Source organism: Chiloscyllium plagiosum, unplaced genomic scaffold, assembly GCF_037043375.1.
Source record: "Chiloscyllium plagiosum isolate Xiang-an unplaced genomic scaffold, Cpla_swu_hap1 HiC_scaffold_26, whole genome shotgun sequence".
NCBI lineage: Eukaryota > Metazoa > Chordata > Chondrichthyes > Orectolobiformes > Hemiscylliidae > Chiloscyllium > Chiloscyllium plagiosum.
Genome location: NW_028270164.1, coordinates 37,501,012 through 37,516,049, shown reverse-complemented (window position 1 = coordinate 37,516,049; position 15,038 = coordinate 37,501,012). Strand labels below are relative to the sequence as shown.

The 15,038-nt window shown below is 40.6% G+C and overlaps 1 protein-coding gene across 5 annotated transcripts in view; it reads right to left on the bottom strand.

The window, feature by feature from the left end:
• The window catches only part of LOC122563237 (neuron navigator 1), a 653,551-nt gene that overhangs the window by 11,552 nt on the left and 626,961 nt on the right, over window positions 1-15,038 (bottom strand). For all 5 annotated transcript variants that reach the window (XM_087973627.1, XM_087973629.1, XM_087973628.1 and 2 more), the window contains 5 exons: window positions 14,454-14,608; window positions 13,834-13,905; window positions 10,642-10,838; window positions 7,450-7,568; window positions 5,505-5,702 (listed from right to left, as the gene is read on the bottom strand). In XM_087973627.1, the coding sequence (XP_087829753.1) occupies window positions 5,505-5,702; window positions 7,450-7,568; window positions 10,642-10,838; window positions 13,834-13,905; window positions 14,454-14,608 (741 nt within the window). The remainder of the gene's footprint in view (window positions 1-5,504; window positions 5,703-7,449; window positions 7,569-10,641; window positions 10,839-13,833; window positions 13,906-14,453; window positions 14,609-15,038) is intronic.

The following is a 15,038-nucleotide window of genomic DNA, read 5'->3' as shown; positions in this document are numbered from 1 at the left end:
GCGCTCTTCCTCCAGCCGTTGTGTTGCTATGGTCTGGCGATGGAGGAGTCCAAGGACCTGCATGTCCTTGGTGGAGTGGGAGGGGGAGTTGAAGTGTTGAGCCACGGGGTGGTTGGGTTGGTTGGTCCGGGTGTCCCAGAGGTGTTCTCTGAAACGTTCCGCAAGTAGGAAAAGTCCAACCAGACAACAGACAATTCTGACTTGTGGAACGTTTCAGAGAACACCTTTGGGAAACCCAGACCAACCAACCCAACCACCCCGTGGCTCAACACTTCAACTCCCCCTCCCACTGCACCAAGGACATGCAGGTCCTTGAACTCCTCCATCGCCAGACCATAGCAATACGACAGCTGGAGGAAGAGTGCCTCATCTTCTGCCTAGGAACCCTCCAACCACAAGGCATGAACTCAGATTTCTCCAGTTTCCTCATTTCCCCTCCCCCCACCTTGTCTCAGTCCCAACCCTCGATCTCAGCACCACCTTCCTAACCTGCAATCTTCTTCATGACCTCTCCGCCCCCACCCCCACTCCGGCTATCACCCTCACCTTATCACCCTCGCCTTAACCTCCTTCCACCTATCGCATTTCCAACGCCCCTCCCCTAAGTCCCTCCTCCCTACCTTTTATCTTAGCCTGCTTGGCATACTTTCCTCATTCCTGAAGAAGGGCTCATGCACGAAATGTCGATTCTCCTGCTCCTTGGATGCTGCCTGACCTGCTGCGTTTTTCCAGCAACACATTTTCAGCTATAAAGATATGTATTCTATCTTCCCAAAAATCATTCTAAGCGTGACATTAAGCATGTTGTAACTGTTCTCTGTTTAACTGATTAGCAGAATGTCAGCTCAGTTATGTACCTGTGAAGGTAATGTTTGTACGTAACAGTTAGTTTTAATAACTCTTTGTTGGAATCTTAAATACCATGACATCCCCACACTGTTTATTCCTTGAGGAATGGTATATGCAACAAGTTAGAGGAAGTAGCGGTAGTCATCTATAAATGAACATCAATATCTTAGTGGTGGAAGTTTGGAAAATAAATTTAAGTCCAACCAGACAACAGACAATTCTGACACGATAGCTGTACACATCTGTAGATAAGGCATTGACCCTCCCAAAAAATAGAATTAATATCTTTTTTCTGATTAGAATGCAAGTTCTTCCAAAATAAAGTATATTTCTAAGTTTGTCTTAATTAAAAGAAAACAAAACTAAAAAAAGGCTGACGTACATTTTTGAAGTATAATACAAAATAAGTGCATTACAAGCTAGAAGGTGCAGGTAAGAACGTTCTGTTCTTGATAGCTGGTTAATCAGTTACAGTTTATCAAAATAGCAGCTGCAAAGTCTGTGTTCTTAAGAAAGGAGTGTTTGCTCTGCAATGGTACAAAATTAGCTTAAGGTGGCACAGTCCGATATATAAGGCAGAACATAACAGAAACCTTACTATTGACTCGGTATTCAATGACAGCTTTACTGAAATAAAACTATTCAAACAACGCGTAGTTCTATTTTGTAGATCAAGTGATTGATGAGCCCAAAATACAGCTTTAAAAATCATCTTCTTCACTGGCATAAACCAGCTCCAGAAAGAACTCAGGCCATTTTCATTCACTCTCAGAAGGAAAGTGCAAGCTACAGTTGACTCATTTCCACTATCCTACCTAGATGATGGAGTTGTGGTTCTTGACAATGACATAGACCTTGAAAGGTTTCTGCAGGATCTTTGTCCTGAAGGTGTATTCACTCGTCTCTGTTGGTGCATGATTGGTTTGTCTATTTCATCTTCATGTTAATTTCACATTCTAGCTATTGGTCAGAGGTAGAAAGGCCTGTATGAACTTGATAAGGACATGCGTTAGTACGAGAACATGCTCAGTCCTGTTACTCCTGGGCTTGAAGACTGTAAAACCCATTGTTAGTGCCTCTGGAGGTCACCTGGCAACCAGGAATCCAATTTCAACAGAAGTTAATCAAGAACAGAAGCAGCAACAAATGGCACAAAGAATATGAAGCAGGAATTCCCTTTCCCACTGGCATCAAATCATTAGAAACATAAAGAGAGATTAAGGCTAGACAAAGAAGTATTTACATGGAATGAAGCTTGTGGCTAACACTGGTTTAAGAAATTCCATCTCCCAAAGGTACTTGTTTCTAGAGAAGGTGTGCTTGACTTCTTCACTTGCCTTTGTTCACCATCTCCACCTGCTGCTGAGGGTCTCAGCACAACTGCTTGATCTCCTCTGTTCAGTGCTCTCCCTCACCATCACCAGCTGTTGCTGGAAGTTCTGTAACACTCGGATGAGGAATGTTTACAGATTCACTTCAAATTATCAAGGGCTTTGACACAGCTATTTGATTTGAAGTCCACAAAGAGTTTGATTAAAACTGTTACTATGAGTGACGATGTTTAAACCCTGCGGCAGCTTAAAGATACACAGCTGTCCAATCAGCTCTCCATGGAAGTTGAGCGTATATTAGTGAATAAAATAATCATCCATTGAGTAACATCAAGCTTCATATCATCAAGGAGCACAATTAATCAGACTCAGGATGTTCCCTTAGATAATTTAAAACTTACAATTTAGTGACCAGCACCAAATGAAGAGGCAACTTAAAGTTCAGGCAAGAAACGAAATAGTTTTGAGATTAAATCTAAGTTTTCAACACTATCATACATTAAGGTTATAACGAAGTGAAATTCTTATGTGAAATTAATACTATATCTCCTGTGTCTTCTAATAAGTAATTAATTTCTGGTATCAATATTTGGTTGACAAAAACATGTTTATTGTCCATGACAACTTACGTTTACCAGTAATACACAAAAATATTAAATTATCTATGTTAAAAAAATGTTGCTCTGTATATTATTCCATAAGAAATGGGCACAGGAGTCGGCCATTTAGCCCTTTTCACCTGCTCCATCATTTAATAGGTTCATGGCTGATCGAAATTCCTCATGCTCACTTTCCTGCCTTTTCCCTGTAACCCTTGATTTCCTGACTGATCAAGGATCTATCTCAGCCTTAAATCTAGAAAAGTACTGTGCCCTCTCAGTTAATGAGTTCCAAAGACACTCAAACCCTCAGAGAAATAATTCCTCCTCATTTAGTCATAAATTGGCAATCCTTTATTCTGAGACTGTGCCCTCTGGTCCTGGACTGTCCCATGAAGGGATCCATCGTCTCAACCTTTAACCTGTCAAACCCTGTATGAATCCTATATGATGGGAGTACCCTTCCCCTTATTAAATTAGATTGAATTATATTTCAAGTAAAATAAGTATGCACATTTCTAACTCATGTAACTCTGCAACATTAGATGAGAATTTCCTATTCAGTGCATTGTGATCAGTTGATGCTACATTTGATTTTTATTACAGTATGTATGAGATGAAAGATGAAGACATTTTTTCAACGAATTTGGTAATTAAACAGTTTTCAGCTTTAACTAATAACATAATTAATTCCAAGTTAATGTTGCTGGCTTCTGCAAGCCACTAACTTGATATATCATAAAGATGCGAGTCTTCATCAACATTCAGTGCATGTGCTATAGAAAGGTGAAATTCATTTTAACTTGTCTGAAAATATGAGATAAGTCTGCCAAAAGTTCAGAAATGAGAAATTTAAAGATACTTATGTTATTTAAACATTGGTTCGATGTGGAGTTCAAGTCATGTGGTGCTTTGCTGAAATGACAAATAATTGCTGAGTTTGGATAAAGGGGATAGATCTGATTTTCACCTCAATATTGCTCTAACTGAGTTATCAGACTGTGAAGTTGGAGCACACATAATTCCTCTGAATGAATGATCCGCATGTCCCTTACATCAAAAGTTACAAACCAATGTGAATGGAATACTTCCACAACAATTGGTCTTCAGTGAAGAGGGTTTTAGTTTTCTCTTAAATTCAGTGTGCATGCTCAGAGATGAAAGATCATTATATTTTTTAAGGAGTAGCTAATAAGTTATGTCATTTGTTAGACATAACTATACTTGAGGTCAGGGACACATTATGCAGGATCGGTGCTCTGGAGATGAAAGAATATATGAATAAAGTACAGAAAAAAAACAGAGATTGTCCATCCTAGAATAGAATTTGTATAATTCAAAGATGGAATAGAATTGCAGGGTTGATTGAATGACTCACTGGTTCCTAACTCAGTGAAGCAAACTGAACTTCTTTTGTTCTTCCACACAATTGCCTCTTTTTTTGCATTTGTCACATGTATTTCCTCTTTCTTCTCTAAAGTACAGTTAATATTTTTCTCTTCCCTCATTCTATATCCTTGTGCTGCTTCATCACTCTCAGTTGACCAATGCTTGGCTGAAGCAACCATTCCTTCTGTTATATCTTGGAGAGTGAACATTGGTAAGCTACTTCCTCAGGAGATCATCATAGCAAAGACTGATAGACAATTAAAAGAGCCCAAATGCTCTCAAACATCTTACCGTATATACTTGTGAGAGAGTAGTATTTCTGAGACTAAATTTTTAGAAGAAACTTAAAAATGAGACATACACGAGTGCTGATTTTGAGAGGGTGAAATCCACCTCTCTATTGTCTCACCACCTTGCAAATGCTTGCAGAGTTGCTAGGTCAGAGACTCTTCCTGCCAACACTGCCACCAAAAATGAACACAGAAGGAGCCACATTGTAATTTTATTATTTGGCACAGACACAGAGAACTGAACTGCTGCCTTCAAATGCAGAGGCTCTCATCAGCTCATGTTTAACTTCAGTGACAAGTGATGGTAACTAGAGTGTGACTGAACTTTTTGGTCAAAAATCAGGGTTTAACATATAGACAAGATGAGTGAATGAATTTTTTAGGCAAAATGTATAAGGAGACATGTTCAACTTAGCACAATAGAAATGAATGTAATATAGCAAAGATTTTGCACATTACCTTTTCTGAAAATAGTGTTAAAATGGTGATTGAAGTTGCACTCTATGTGGACTTCAAACTAATTTAACACAAGCAAAAAAAACAGAAAATGCTGGGAAAACTCAGCAGGTCTGACAGCATCTGTGGAGAGATAGCAGGCTTAACATTTCCAATGACCCTTCTTCAGAACTGTTTTGGACCTTTATGATGATATTCCACAACTCAAAGAACATCAAGAGATTTCCCACCAAGCATTCCTTTTCAAGGCAATGACAATTTTTGTTAATATCACAAAAATAATAGACAGTGTTATTTCAACATTTGAGGCTCATGTCTACTTTTACTCTGTAGCTAGTGAAGCTCTGAATTTCACAGCCACTGAAAGATGATAGCCATGATGTGGAGGTGCCGGTGTTGGGCTGGGGTGGACAAAGTTAAAAATCACACAACACCAGGTTGTAGTCCAATTTGGAAGCACTAGTTTTTAGAGTGCTGCTCCTTCATCAGGTAGCAGCACCCCAAAAACTTGTACTTCCAAACCTGTTTAGACTATAACTTGGAATTGTGTGAACTTTAACAGAATGAAGAGGCATAGCTGCAACACTTACAAGTGGGTCTGATTCAAGTGAAGTCGGTGCTGTCTCTTTGATCTTTCTTTTGTCTGATGGAGGACCTGGAACCTGGGATCCCGTACTTGGTGGAGGCAAATGGAAGATCTTGGAGCGATCTTGTGAAGCAGTTGACCAAGGTAGAGTATCCTGCACCCACTTAGCGGGATCTTCCCACACTGCCTTTCGTCCATATGTCTAAGACAAAAATGGAAAGATTAGAGACAATCAAAAGGTCATCAAGTTTATTGCAAAACTACTTTCTATCAGACATATCAAAAATGAATTTCTAAAGTTAATTGTGAATTTCAATGTAAATGGATGCACGATACTGACATGTATTGTTTTTTTTCTCTTAAATGTCAATTTAAATGTTTGCTGATGATTATACATGTTCCCTTTCTTCAAACTTCAGACAATTGTAAACTTCAAGAAATTTTAACTTCAAAAGGCTAGTGAAATCTCATTGACCCAAGTATTTGACTGCTCTAATTCTCAATACAAATATTATTAGTAAGATGTCTCTAGATAACTTCCTCGAGGTTGAAGTACTCACGTAGACAATACTTTTGAGGAGAGAGACTTAGCGTGACACTGCAGTTACATTGTAATCAGTTTTAATTTCTTTTCTTAAACTTGTGAATAATCAACACTAAATGTCAAGAATCAAACTGATACTTAGAAAAGATGGGGTAGAGAATTACATTAGGAATGCAAGAGATAAGGGGGGAATGATGCTTGTCCTTCTCCCATCTAAGGACAAAAGTCAGTGGTGGTCTACGAGTTATTAGAATCACCACAGAAGAAGTTCAATGAATCCCATCCTGAAAAGAAGGAAGCCAGGAGTTCTGAGCAATTGCCCACTCTGGGAAGTGTGTACTGTATATAAATAGGAAGGGAGGTGAACACTAGCTTAAAAGCTCAATTAACCATGAATTATTCATTTACATATTGTGACTAGGCTGTTGATTTTGGTGCCTTCGCATTCTATTCTCAGGATGAGCTCAGGGGGTTGGATGGATGAGGGCTGATGGGCTCATCATTTAAAATATTTTGTGAATCCCCCGTCAAAAGCACACTCTATGAGACATAAAATCCAGTACAAGGATGTCCTCAGATTTTATTATCTCTGGGTCTCGACAAAGAAGGGGAACAAGTTTGTTTTCTTTTATTTGAACATTGGCGCTAAGATATGGTCCTGACACAAACGGGGACAGATGAAAGGAATTAGGTTAGAATATGGAAAACTGCTTTTTAAATTAGGAGCAGCTTTGAAAATCCAGCAGACCAAAATGTCAGACGATTCCATCCAAACCCTGAAGAATTCAATTTCAAGTTTTATTAAATCAAAGTAGATTTTGATGAAATTGGATTTTGTTTTTGTTGGTAATAGCAATCGGAATATAGTAACTGACAAAGTTCTTCATTATGACGTTAAATTTTCAAAAGCCTCAGTTTTCTGTACAACATAACACTTTTCACCCGGGGTCCAGGAATCACCACCTCCATATAAATCTCACACAGCTCCTGCATTTGGAAGCAGGATTCACACTGAATTGGCACTGGTTGTAATCAGAATTTTAATTTGCATTTGAACCTCAGCCTTTGACATGTTAAATTTCCCTTTCTTTTAAACATTCCCAGACAGGTTACTAGATGATAAGATGCAATGCTGAATGTTTTATTGCATTAGAGTTCCTGTCTGTCAGACCAGAAGATAGTGAAGTCAACCGTAGTCCCAGAGGAGCATAGGGTTGCTTGCAAAAAAGCGAGATGGCCACAAAGCCTCAGGTGAGGGCAAGGTTGAAAAGGCAGGACCATCATGCCAACCTTGGCCAATGTGGAAGTTGAACCTGCACTGTTAGTGTCAGTCTGTACCATAAACTAACCATCCAGCCAACTATTCTCAATTAATGTAGATATTTAATCAAATACATATAATCACCTTGATGCCATCATTAACTCCTTCCTGAAGATAGGGGAGAATGGAATAATTCCATAAGTCAATAAACCATTCCCTGAACTCGGCCACATTGACTGGAGAGGACAGGAAAAAACAAGGACCTACAAAGGAATAGATAAAAATAGTCATATCCATATCCTAAAATGGCTACATGTCTCAGACTTTTATTATTTTAGAAGTTAATAAGATGAAGGAGAGGGTATACATTCAAATATTTGGTGAAGTAGACAAATGATGGCTGACTAACTACCAGCTCTACATGACACTGCCAATCACACTGAGTATGTGGACCAGAAATCAAAGTGAGGAAGAAAGGTGGAGTAATAAAGAGTAATAAACCCTGACCACAAGGGAAACAGATGAATGGGAACACCTCCATATCTACGCTCCCCTCCAAGTCACATGAGAACTTCAGACATATGGATCCCTGTTCCTTTGTTGCCTGGAACTCCTAATGACATAAGTTTTTTTTGGGGGGTGAAGGGGGGAAGAGCATGGGGAGAGGCACCTTTATCAAATGGGCTGTAGGGGGTGTCAGAGTGCTTACCATGCTCTGGAAACTAGGAACAGTCAGTAGATGTCAGTTTGGCACCAAATTCCACTTCACAAAGAAGGAAAAAAGCAAGAATCAGGCCCAAGTATTCTTCCTCCCCCACACAACTATCAATGGAAATCTCTGTACATTGATGTTGATCACCTGAAATTTCCATGACTGGGATCCTCAGTGACAGTAGCTCTCTGACACCCCAACAGCCCATTTGCTGAAGGTATCTTCCCCCACCCCATCCCTCCTCACCCAAAGAAAACTTCTCTAATTCCAGGCAACAATGGAACAGGGATACACATGTCTGAGGTTCTCCGCCTCTACTTTCCAGCAACTGACTCAACACGAACATCTACTTCAAACCCACCGACTCCCACACATACCTGGACTACACCATCTTCCCACTCACCCTCCTGCAAAAATGATGTCTCTTGCTCCCAATCTCTCCTCCTCTGCCTCCGCCGTATCTGCTCCCAGGAGGAACAATTCCACTCCAGAACATCCCAGGTGGCCTCCTAATTCAAGGACCACAATTTCCCCTCCCATATGGTCAACAATGCCCTCCAGTGCATCTCCTCCACTTCCAGCACCCCTGTCTTTAAACCCCACCCCTCCAACTGCAACAAGGTAGAACCCCTTGGTCCCCACCTTCTACACGCCCCCCAATCTCTGGACACAACGCATCATCCTTTGCCACTTCTGCCACCTACATTCAGACCCCACCAGAGATATATTTTCCTCCCCACCCCATCTGCATTCCACAGAGACCATTCCCTCCGTGACTCCCCGTTAGGTCCACGCCTCCCACCAACTTACGGCACCTTTCCTTGCTGCTGCGGGTGGTGCAAAACCTGCTCCGACACCCACCCCCCCATCTCCTTCCAAACCCCCAAAGAATCCTTGCATGTCCAGCAGAGATTTTCCTGCACATCCAAACACCTCACCTACTGTGCAAAAGTGAGGACTGCAGATGCTGGAAACCAGAGTTTAGATCAGAGTGGTGCTGGAAGAGTACAGCAGGTCAGGCAGCATCCGAGGAGCAGGAACATTGACGTTTCGGGCAAAAGCCCTTCATCAGGAATCTGCTCTTCAGATGCTGCCTGACCTGCTGTGCTTTTCTTGCACCTCATCTACTGTGTCTGTTGCTCTTGATGTGGTCTCCTCTACATTGGGGAGGCAGGATGCCTACTTGCAGAACATTTCAGAGAACATCTCTGGGACACACTCGCCAAACAACCCCACCGTCCTGTGGCCAACCACTTGAACTCCCCCTCCCACTCCACCAAGGACATGCAAGTCCTGGGTCTCCTCCACTATCAAATCCTAGTCACTTGGTGCATGGAGGAAGAATGCTTCATCTTCCGCCTTGGGATCTTCCAACCACACGGCATCAATGGCGAATGCACCAGTTTCCTCAAATTCCCTTTCCCCCACCTCATCCCAGATTGAACCCTCCAACTCAGCACTATTCTCTTGAACTGTCCCACCTGTCCATCTTCCTTCCCGTCTATCTGTGTCACCCTCTGCTCTGACCTATCACCTTCACCTCCCACCTGTATCTACCGATCACCTTCTCAGTTACCTACCCCCAGCCCCACTCCCCACTCCTATTTATCTGTCAGCCCCCTTGCCCCCGCCCCCCTCCCCCCCCCAATATTCCTGATGAAGGGCTTATCCATGAAACGTTGATTCTCCTGCTCCTCGGGTGCTGCCTGACCAGCTGTGCTTTTCCAGCATGACACTCAACTCTGATCTCCAGCATCTGCAGTCCTCACTTCCTTCAAATCGCTCGGATCAAAAGCAGATCAATTGCATCAAGGCATAGATCGATTCTGATTAAACGGTGGAGTAAGCTTAAGAAGATGAATGGCCTACTGATAGTCGTTAGCTCCCCTCAAGACTGGCTTATATGTATAACCCTACTCTATTCAGAAACGCTGAAATCCCAAAGTCAAAAACAATGTGGGCTGAACATCAACTAGGAAGGGTTGGGAGCTCTTGATCATAATGGCACTCAGTGTGTTATGGAGGGAAGGGAGAGGTTGCTGAGAGCCATCACCACTGCACTTGTGGTCAACTCCATGGCATCCCTCGACTCTCAACCCTGGACCTCCCCACAACAACCCATATCTCCACAAATCAACACTGGGTTTTTTTTTCTGGTCAGCAGCCACTGCCTCCTATGAGTGGCTGTTGAGTGCCGGATCTGTCAGTCAGCTTCTGTTTAGGAGGATTTTCACCCACAAGGACCTGATTCTAGACAAAGGCTCCCAACTTTCGTGGAACTGCCCAATTGGCATAAGGTCTGATGTACCCTCTTCAAAGGTTTAGTGTGCGTTTCTCACTGGCTTTGTAGTTGATAGTCAAGAGCACACACTAACTGAAGCTTTTGCCCAAGACATTAGCAAATTGAGAGAAAATGTCAGTGCTGTTTATTAATTCAAACATTTTTCATAGACCCAGCTAGATTTCACAAGAAGTGTTCAAAGTAAGACGGACTATGACTAAAACACATGAACTTTAAAATATTAAGATTTAGATGCCTTTTCAGCAAATTAACAGACAATAGTTAAAGAATCAGCCACTGATGGTCATCAAGTGATCTTTAATGCCAAAGCATGAGCACTTACCAATAAGGAAGTCAGATGTACTATACATTTCCAGAAATGTATGGAGATGGTACCATAACTTTGGCACCCAGTTAAGAATATTGAGCATTTCATTGTTGTTTGCATTTGCAACATTTTCTGATTCAATCAGTTTCCGTTGTAAATAGCGACTTAGAAATCCGTTGGCAGGCTCTGCATTGTTTGAAAATGGCACCAGCCTAGAGATCAAAATTAGGCGTTGTTATTTAATATTTTCTATTTGCAGATAAAGAAAGTACTATGGGAAAAAAAAATTGTTTTGATACAAGCTCAGGAGAATAATACCACAATTATTCATATTCATAATAGGAAGAGAAATACTCCCTACTCATCAAATACAATTCATCAACTGATTTTCTGCAATTATTGTTGTTCAACTGAAGAACATGTAATTAGTTCAATGGAGCCCAACTGTCTCATTGTATTGTAAAGAAAATGTTGGGACTTCAATCTGTTAATTGTCCAGTTTGCCTTTTCTTTAACTTTCATAAAACAATTCTTCGCAGAATTTAATTTTAAGTAAAAAAACTCCAAATATTATGTATGCTACAAATCAAAGTATAATACAATTTAAGGAGGTTTTGACTTGACTTCCAAAACATACAGCCCTTAATTCCTTGGGAGTTGCTGGTGCAAACACAGCAGAACTGAACTTCCAATTAATCCAAGACAGAAATCTGCACCAAACCTCAAGGGATGAGGTCGCTTGCATAGTCAGCTCAGATACACCACAAGCTGCTATGAGATCTACCAGCCAAGAATACTACAGCAGCACAGTGTTACTTCAAAAGTATAGTGAGCTCCTGAATAAAACTGACCCCTTTTTATCAACCTCTCATTTGGACAATTGCATAATGTTCAGCACTACTCACAACTCTTCAGACGCTGAAACCATCTATGTAAAATGCAACAAGATCTGGACAATATCCAGATTTGAGCTTCCAATTGGCAAATAACTTTGATGACACATAAAGATAGGCAATGACAACCTGCAATAAGAGACAATCTAACCACCATACCTTGAAAATCAATGGCATTACCATCACTGAATCCCCCACTAACAACATCTTTGGCATTACTATTGACAAGAAACTCAAATGGATTCACCACATAAACATAGTGGCTGCAAAAGGTCAGAGGCTATGAATACTGTGGCAAATAACTCACCTCCTAACTCCCCAAAGCCTGTTCACCATCTATAGGGCACTGTGTGAACTACCTACAGGATGCACTACAGAAATTCATCGAAGATCCTCAGACAGCACTTTCCAAACCCACAACCACTTCCTTCTCAAAGGACAAGGAGAGTAGATACATGGGAACACCACCACCTGCACGTTCCCCTCCAAGCCACTCACTATTCGGACTTGAAAACATACAACCATTCCTTCAGCATCGCGGAGTTTAAATCTGGGAATTCCCTCTCTAATGGCATTGTGGGTCAACCCACAGCACATTGACTGCAGTAGTTCAAGAAGGCAGCTCACCACCATCTTTTCAAGAGCATTGAGAGACAGGCAATAAAAATACCGGCCAGCCAGTGACGCCCATGTCCCATGAATGAATTATTCAAGAACCAAATGGGCATGTCTCGGAATGTACTCAATGTTTTCCCCAGGATTAGTTGTGTTTCCTAAATAAAACTTGATTTGTCCAGCCATCAGCTCTACTGAAGTTTGCAGGGAATGTTATGAGGCATATTTCCAGGACAGCTTGGGTACAAGTCCTTAGTGTAAGCAGAAAACCATCACAGCACTGAACTAGTGGAAGGGAGGAAAGAAAGACACTTCTATTGGCATTTGGTTGAGGTCAAATCAAGTTTATTTGGGTACCATACTAAATTCCTCCCTCCACTTAAGCCTTCTCTAGCTCCAGACATTTTAAATAAAATAAAACAAAGAACTGTACAATCTGAAACAAACAACAGCAGAAATTGCTGGAGAAACCTATCAGGTCTGGCAGCACCTGTGAAGAGAAAACAGAGTTAACATTTCAAGTCCAGTGACCCTTCTTCAGAATTGATTGTAGATAGGAAATTGTAGTATTTAGGTTGTCTATTATCTTGCCTCACACCACAGGTCCTGCCATGAAAAAAGCCAATCCATTTTCACCTACTCATTTGTACCTATTATCATTTAAGTTAAAAATCACACACCAGATTATAGTCTAACAGGTTTATTTGGAGGCACTAGCTTTTGATGCGCTGTCTTTTCATCGGGTGGTTGATGAACCACCTGATGAAGGAGCAGCCTTTGAAAGATAGTGCCTCCAAATAAATCTGTTGGACTATAACCGAGTGTGGCGTGATTTTTAACTTTGTCCACCTCAGTCCAACACTGGCTGCTCCAAATCATTATTATCACCTAAGCAGCTTCTCTTCTCTCTTGCTTAACACCAACAATCCCTTTGCCTGACATCTTTCTTTTCCCAGGCGAAAGTGAGGACTGCAGATGCTGGAGATTAGAGTCAAGATTAGAGTGGCGCTGGAAAAACACAGCAGGTCAGGCAGCATTCGAGGAGCAGGAAAATCCTAATGAAGGGCTCCTGCCCAAAACGTCGATTTTCCTGCTCCTTGGATGCTGTGCTTTTCCAGCGCCACTCTAATCTTGACTCCTTTCCTTTCCCCCCTCCCCTCTCTCTCTTGCTCCCCCTCCTTCTATCTGTTCACTCCTTTTCTGTTTCCAACTCTATCAGCAACACAAATACAAAGGTTCCCGTGCTGTGATCAGTTCTGAAGAGGAGACACTGGACTAAATGTTAACTCATGTTTTCTCTTTACTGATCTTGCGTCTCTCCAGCAATTCTTGTTTCTCGACATCGAGACGTGCATAAAAATCAAATGATGCTGCAGAATACAGAAAAAACTATCAAGGGAGATAAAGATCAGAAAAAATTAAACAAGTAAGAGTTCTAATTTGTAATTAATTAGTTATTATTACAAATCTTCATTGTATGGCATCATGGCAATTTGAGACCAAAACATTAACTCGCCAATTTCCTTTCAGTGATTGACAGATCAGCATGGTTTATTTTGAATTCAAACATTCAGTTAGGGAAAGATTTGGCCTAAATTAGTCTAAGATTTATTCATTTATTTTTCTTTTATGAAAGGTCCAACTCACCTATGAAAAAGGTATGAATTCTACTTAGTACATACACAGATCTGCACTTTACCTGAAACTGAGGTGAAGGCCATGGTTTGGTGTTGTTTTGACAGGCTGGTTAGTCGTTCCAATTACATATGGGCTATATTGTAAGAAAAATAAAAGAAAATACACTGTTTAAACTACCATGTTAAATGGTTATCAATTTCAGGATCGTCATTAACTTCTGAAATGCATGTTCTGTAGTTGCAAATAGCATGGAGTTTTTGAATAACTATTTAACACTTGGAACAACTCCGGCTAGAAAGACTGGTGATGCTCAGAAAAATCAGTGTAAGAGATGTAGTGCACAAACAGTCGACAACATCCACATTTAATAACCATTTCATAGTTTGAAGCACTGCAGCTTTTTTTAAGCACCCCATGATCAAATTATGGTGGTCTGTGCACATTGTTTAAATGTTCCACTTTTTTGGTGTGAAAGAAGCTGTATGTTCTGTGTCCTGTTACTCTAGCAATAACACTGCAAATTACTTTAGTCCAACACTGAATTGCCTTGTTACTCTGGAGCTTTTGACTTTTATGATTTCTCAACAAACGCTAGGTTTTATTACAAGCTTTTAACAATTTGATGTATATTTAACTGTAAAGGAGTTGTAGCATGCATTAGTAGATCGAAAAAAAACACACCATTTATGATATTTGCATGTAAGAGCACCATTGACAAGTTCACTCAAGGAACCAGGCTCACTGAGGTCATCAAGGATTATCACCAATGGGACATTCCCAGTGCTGGTTTCTCTGTCAATTTGATTGGCAAGATTGGAAAGGTACAGCTGCAAATCCTACAGAAATAAAACAAATATGTTTTTAAAAAAAATGATTGGATTGGATTTTTCATCATAAAAGTATTAATAAATGAGGCTCCAAAGTGGTTTCACTTAATTTATAAAATTACATCATGTTCATCCAGACTTATTTGTTTCTCCTTACAAACTCTCTTTAAATCAATGACATTGAAGTTTTTGAGAGTCTTGAAATATGGCTCCAAATATTCAAGACCAGCAAAATTTAAGTTCACTTCAAATTTTTTGTTGCCAATTATAACTGAGTTGATACTTCTCTATGATATTGGTCAGCCATTTTGAAGAAAAGTTAAATAATAGTCAGAGAGGGCAATTTCAACTCACTGCTTTCTGCTCTATTCTGCATAGATTATATAGCGCAAACTGGCCATTCAGCCCACCACTCAGACTTGCAGTTTTGTTTCACATG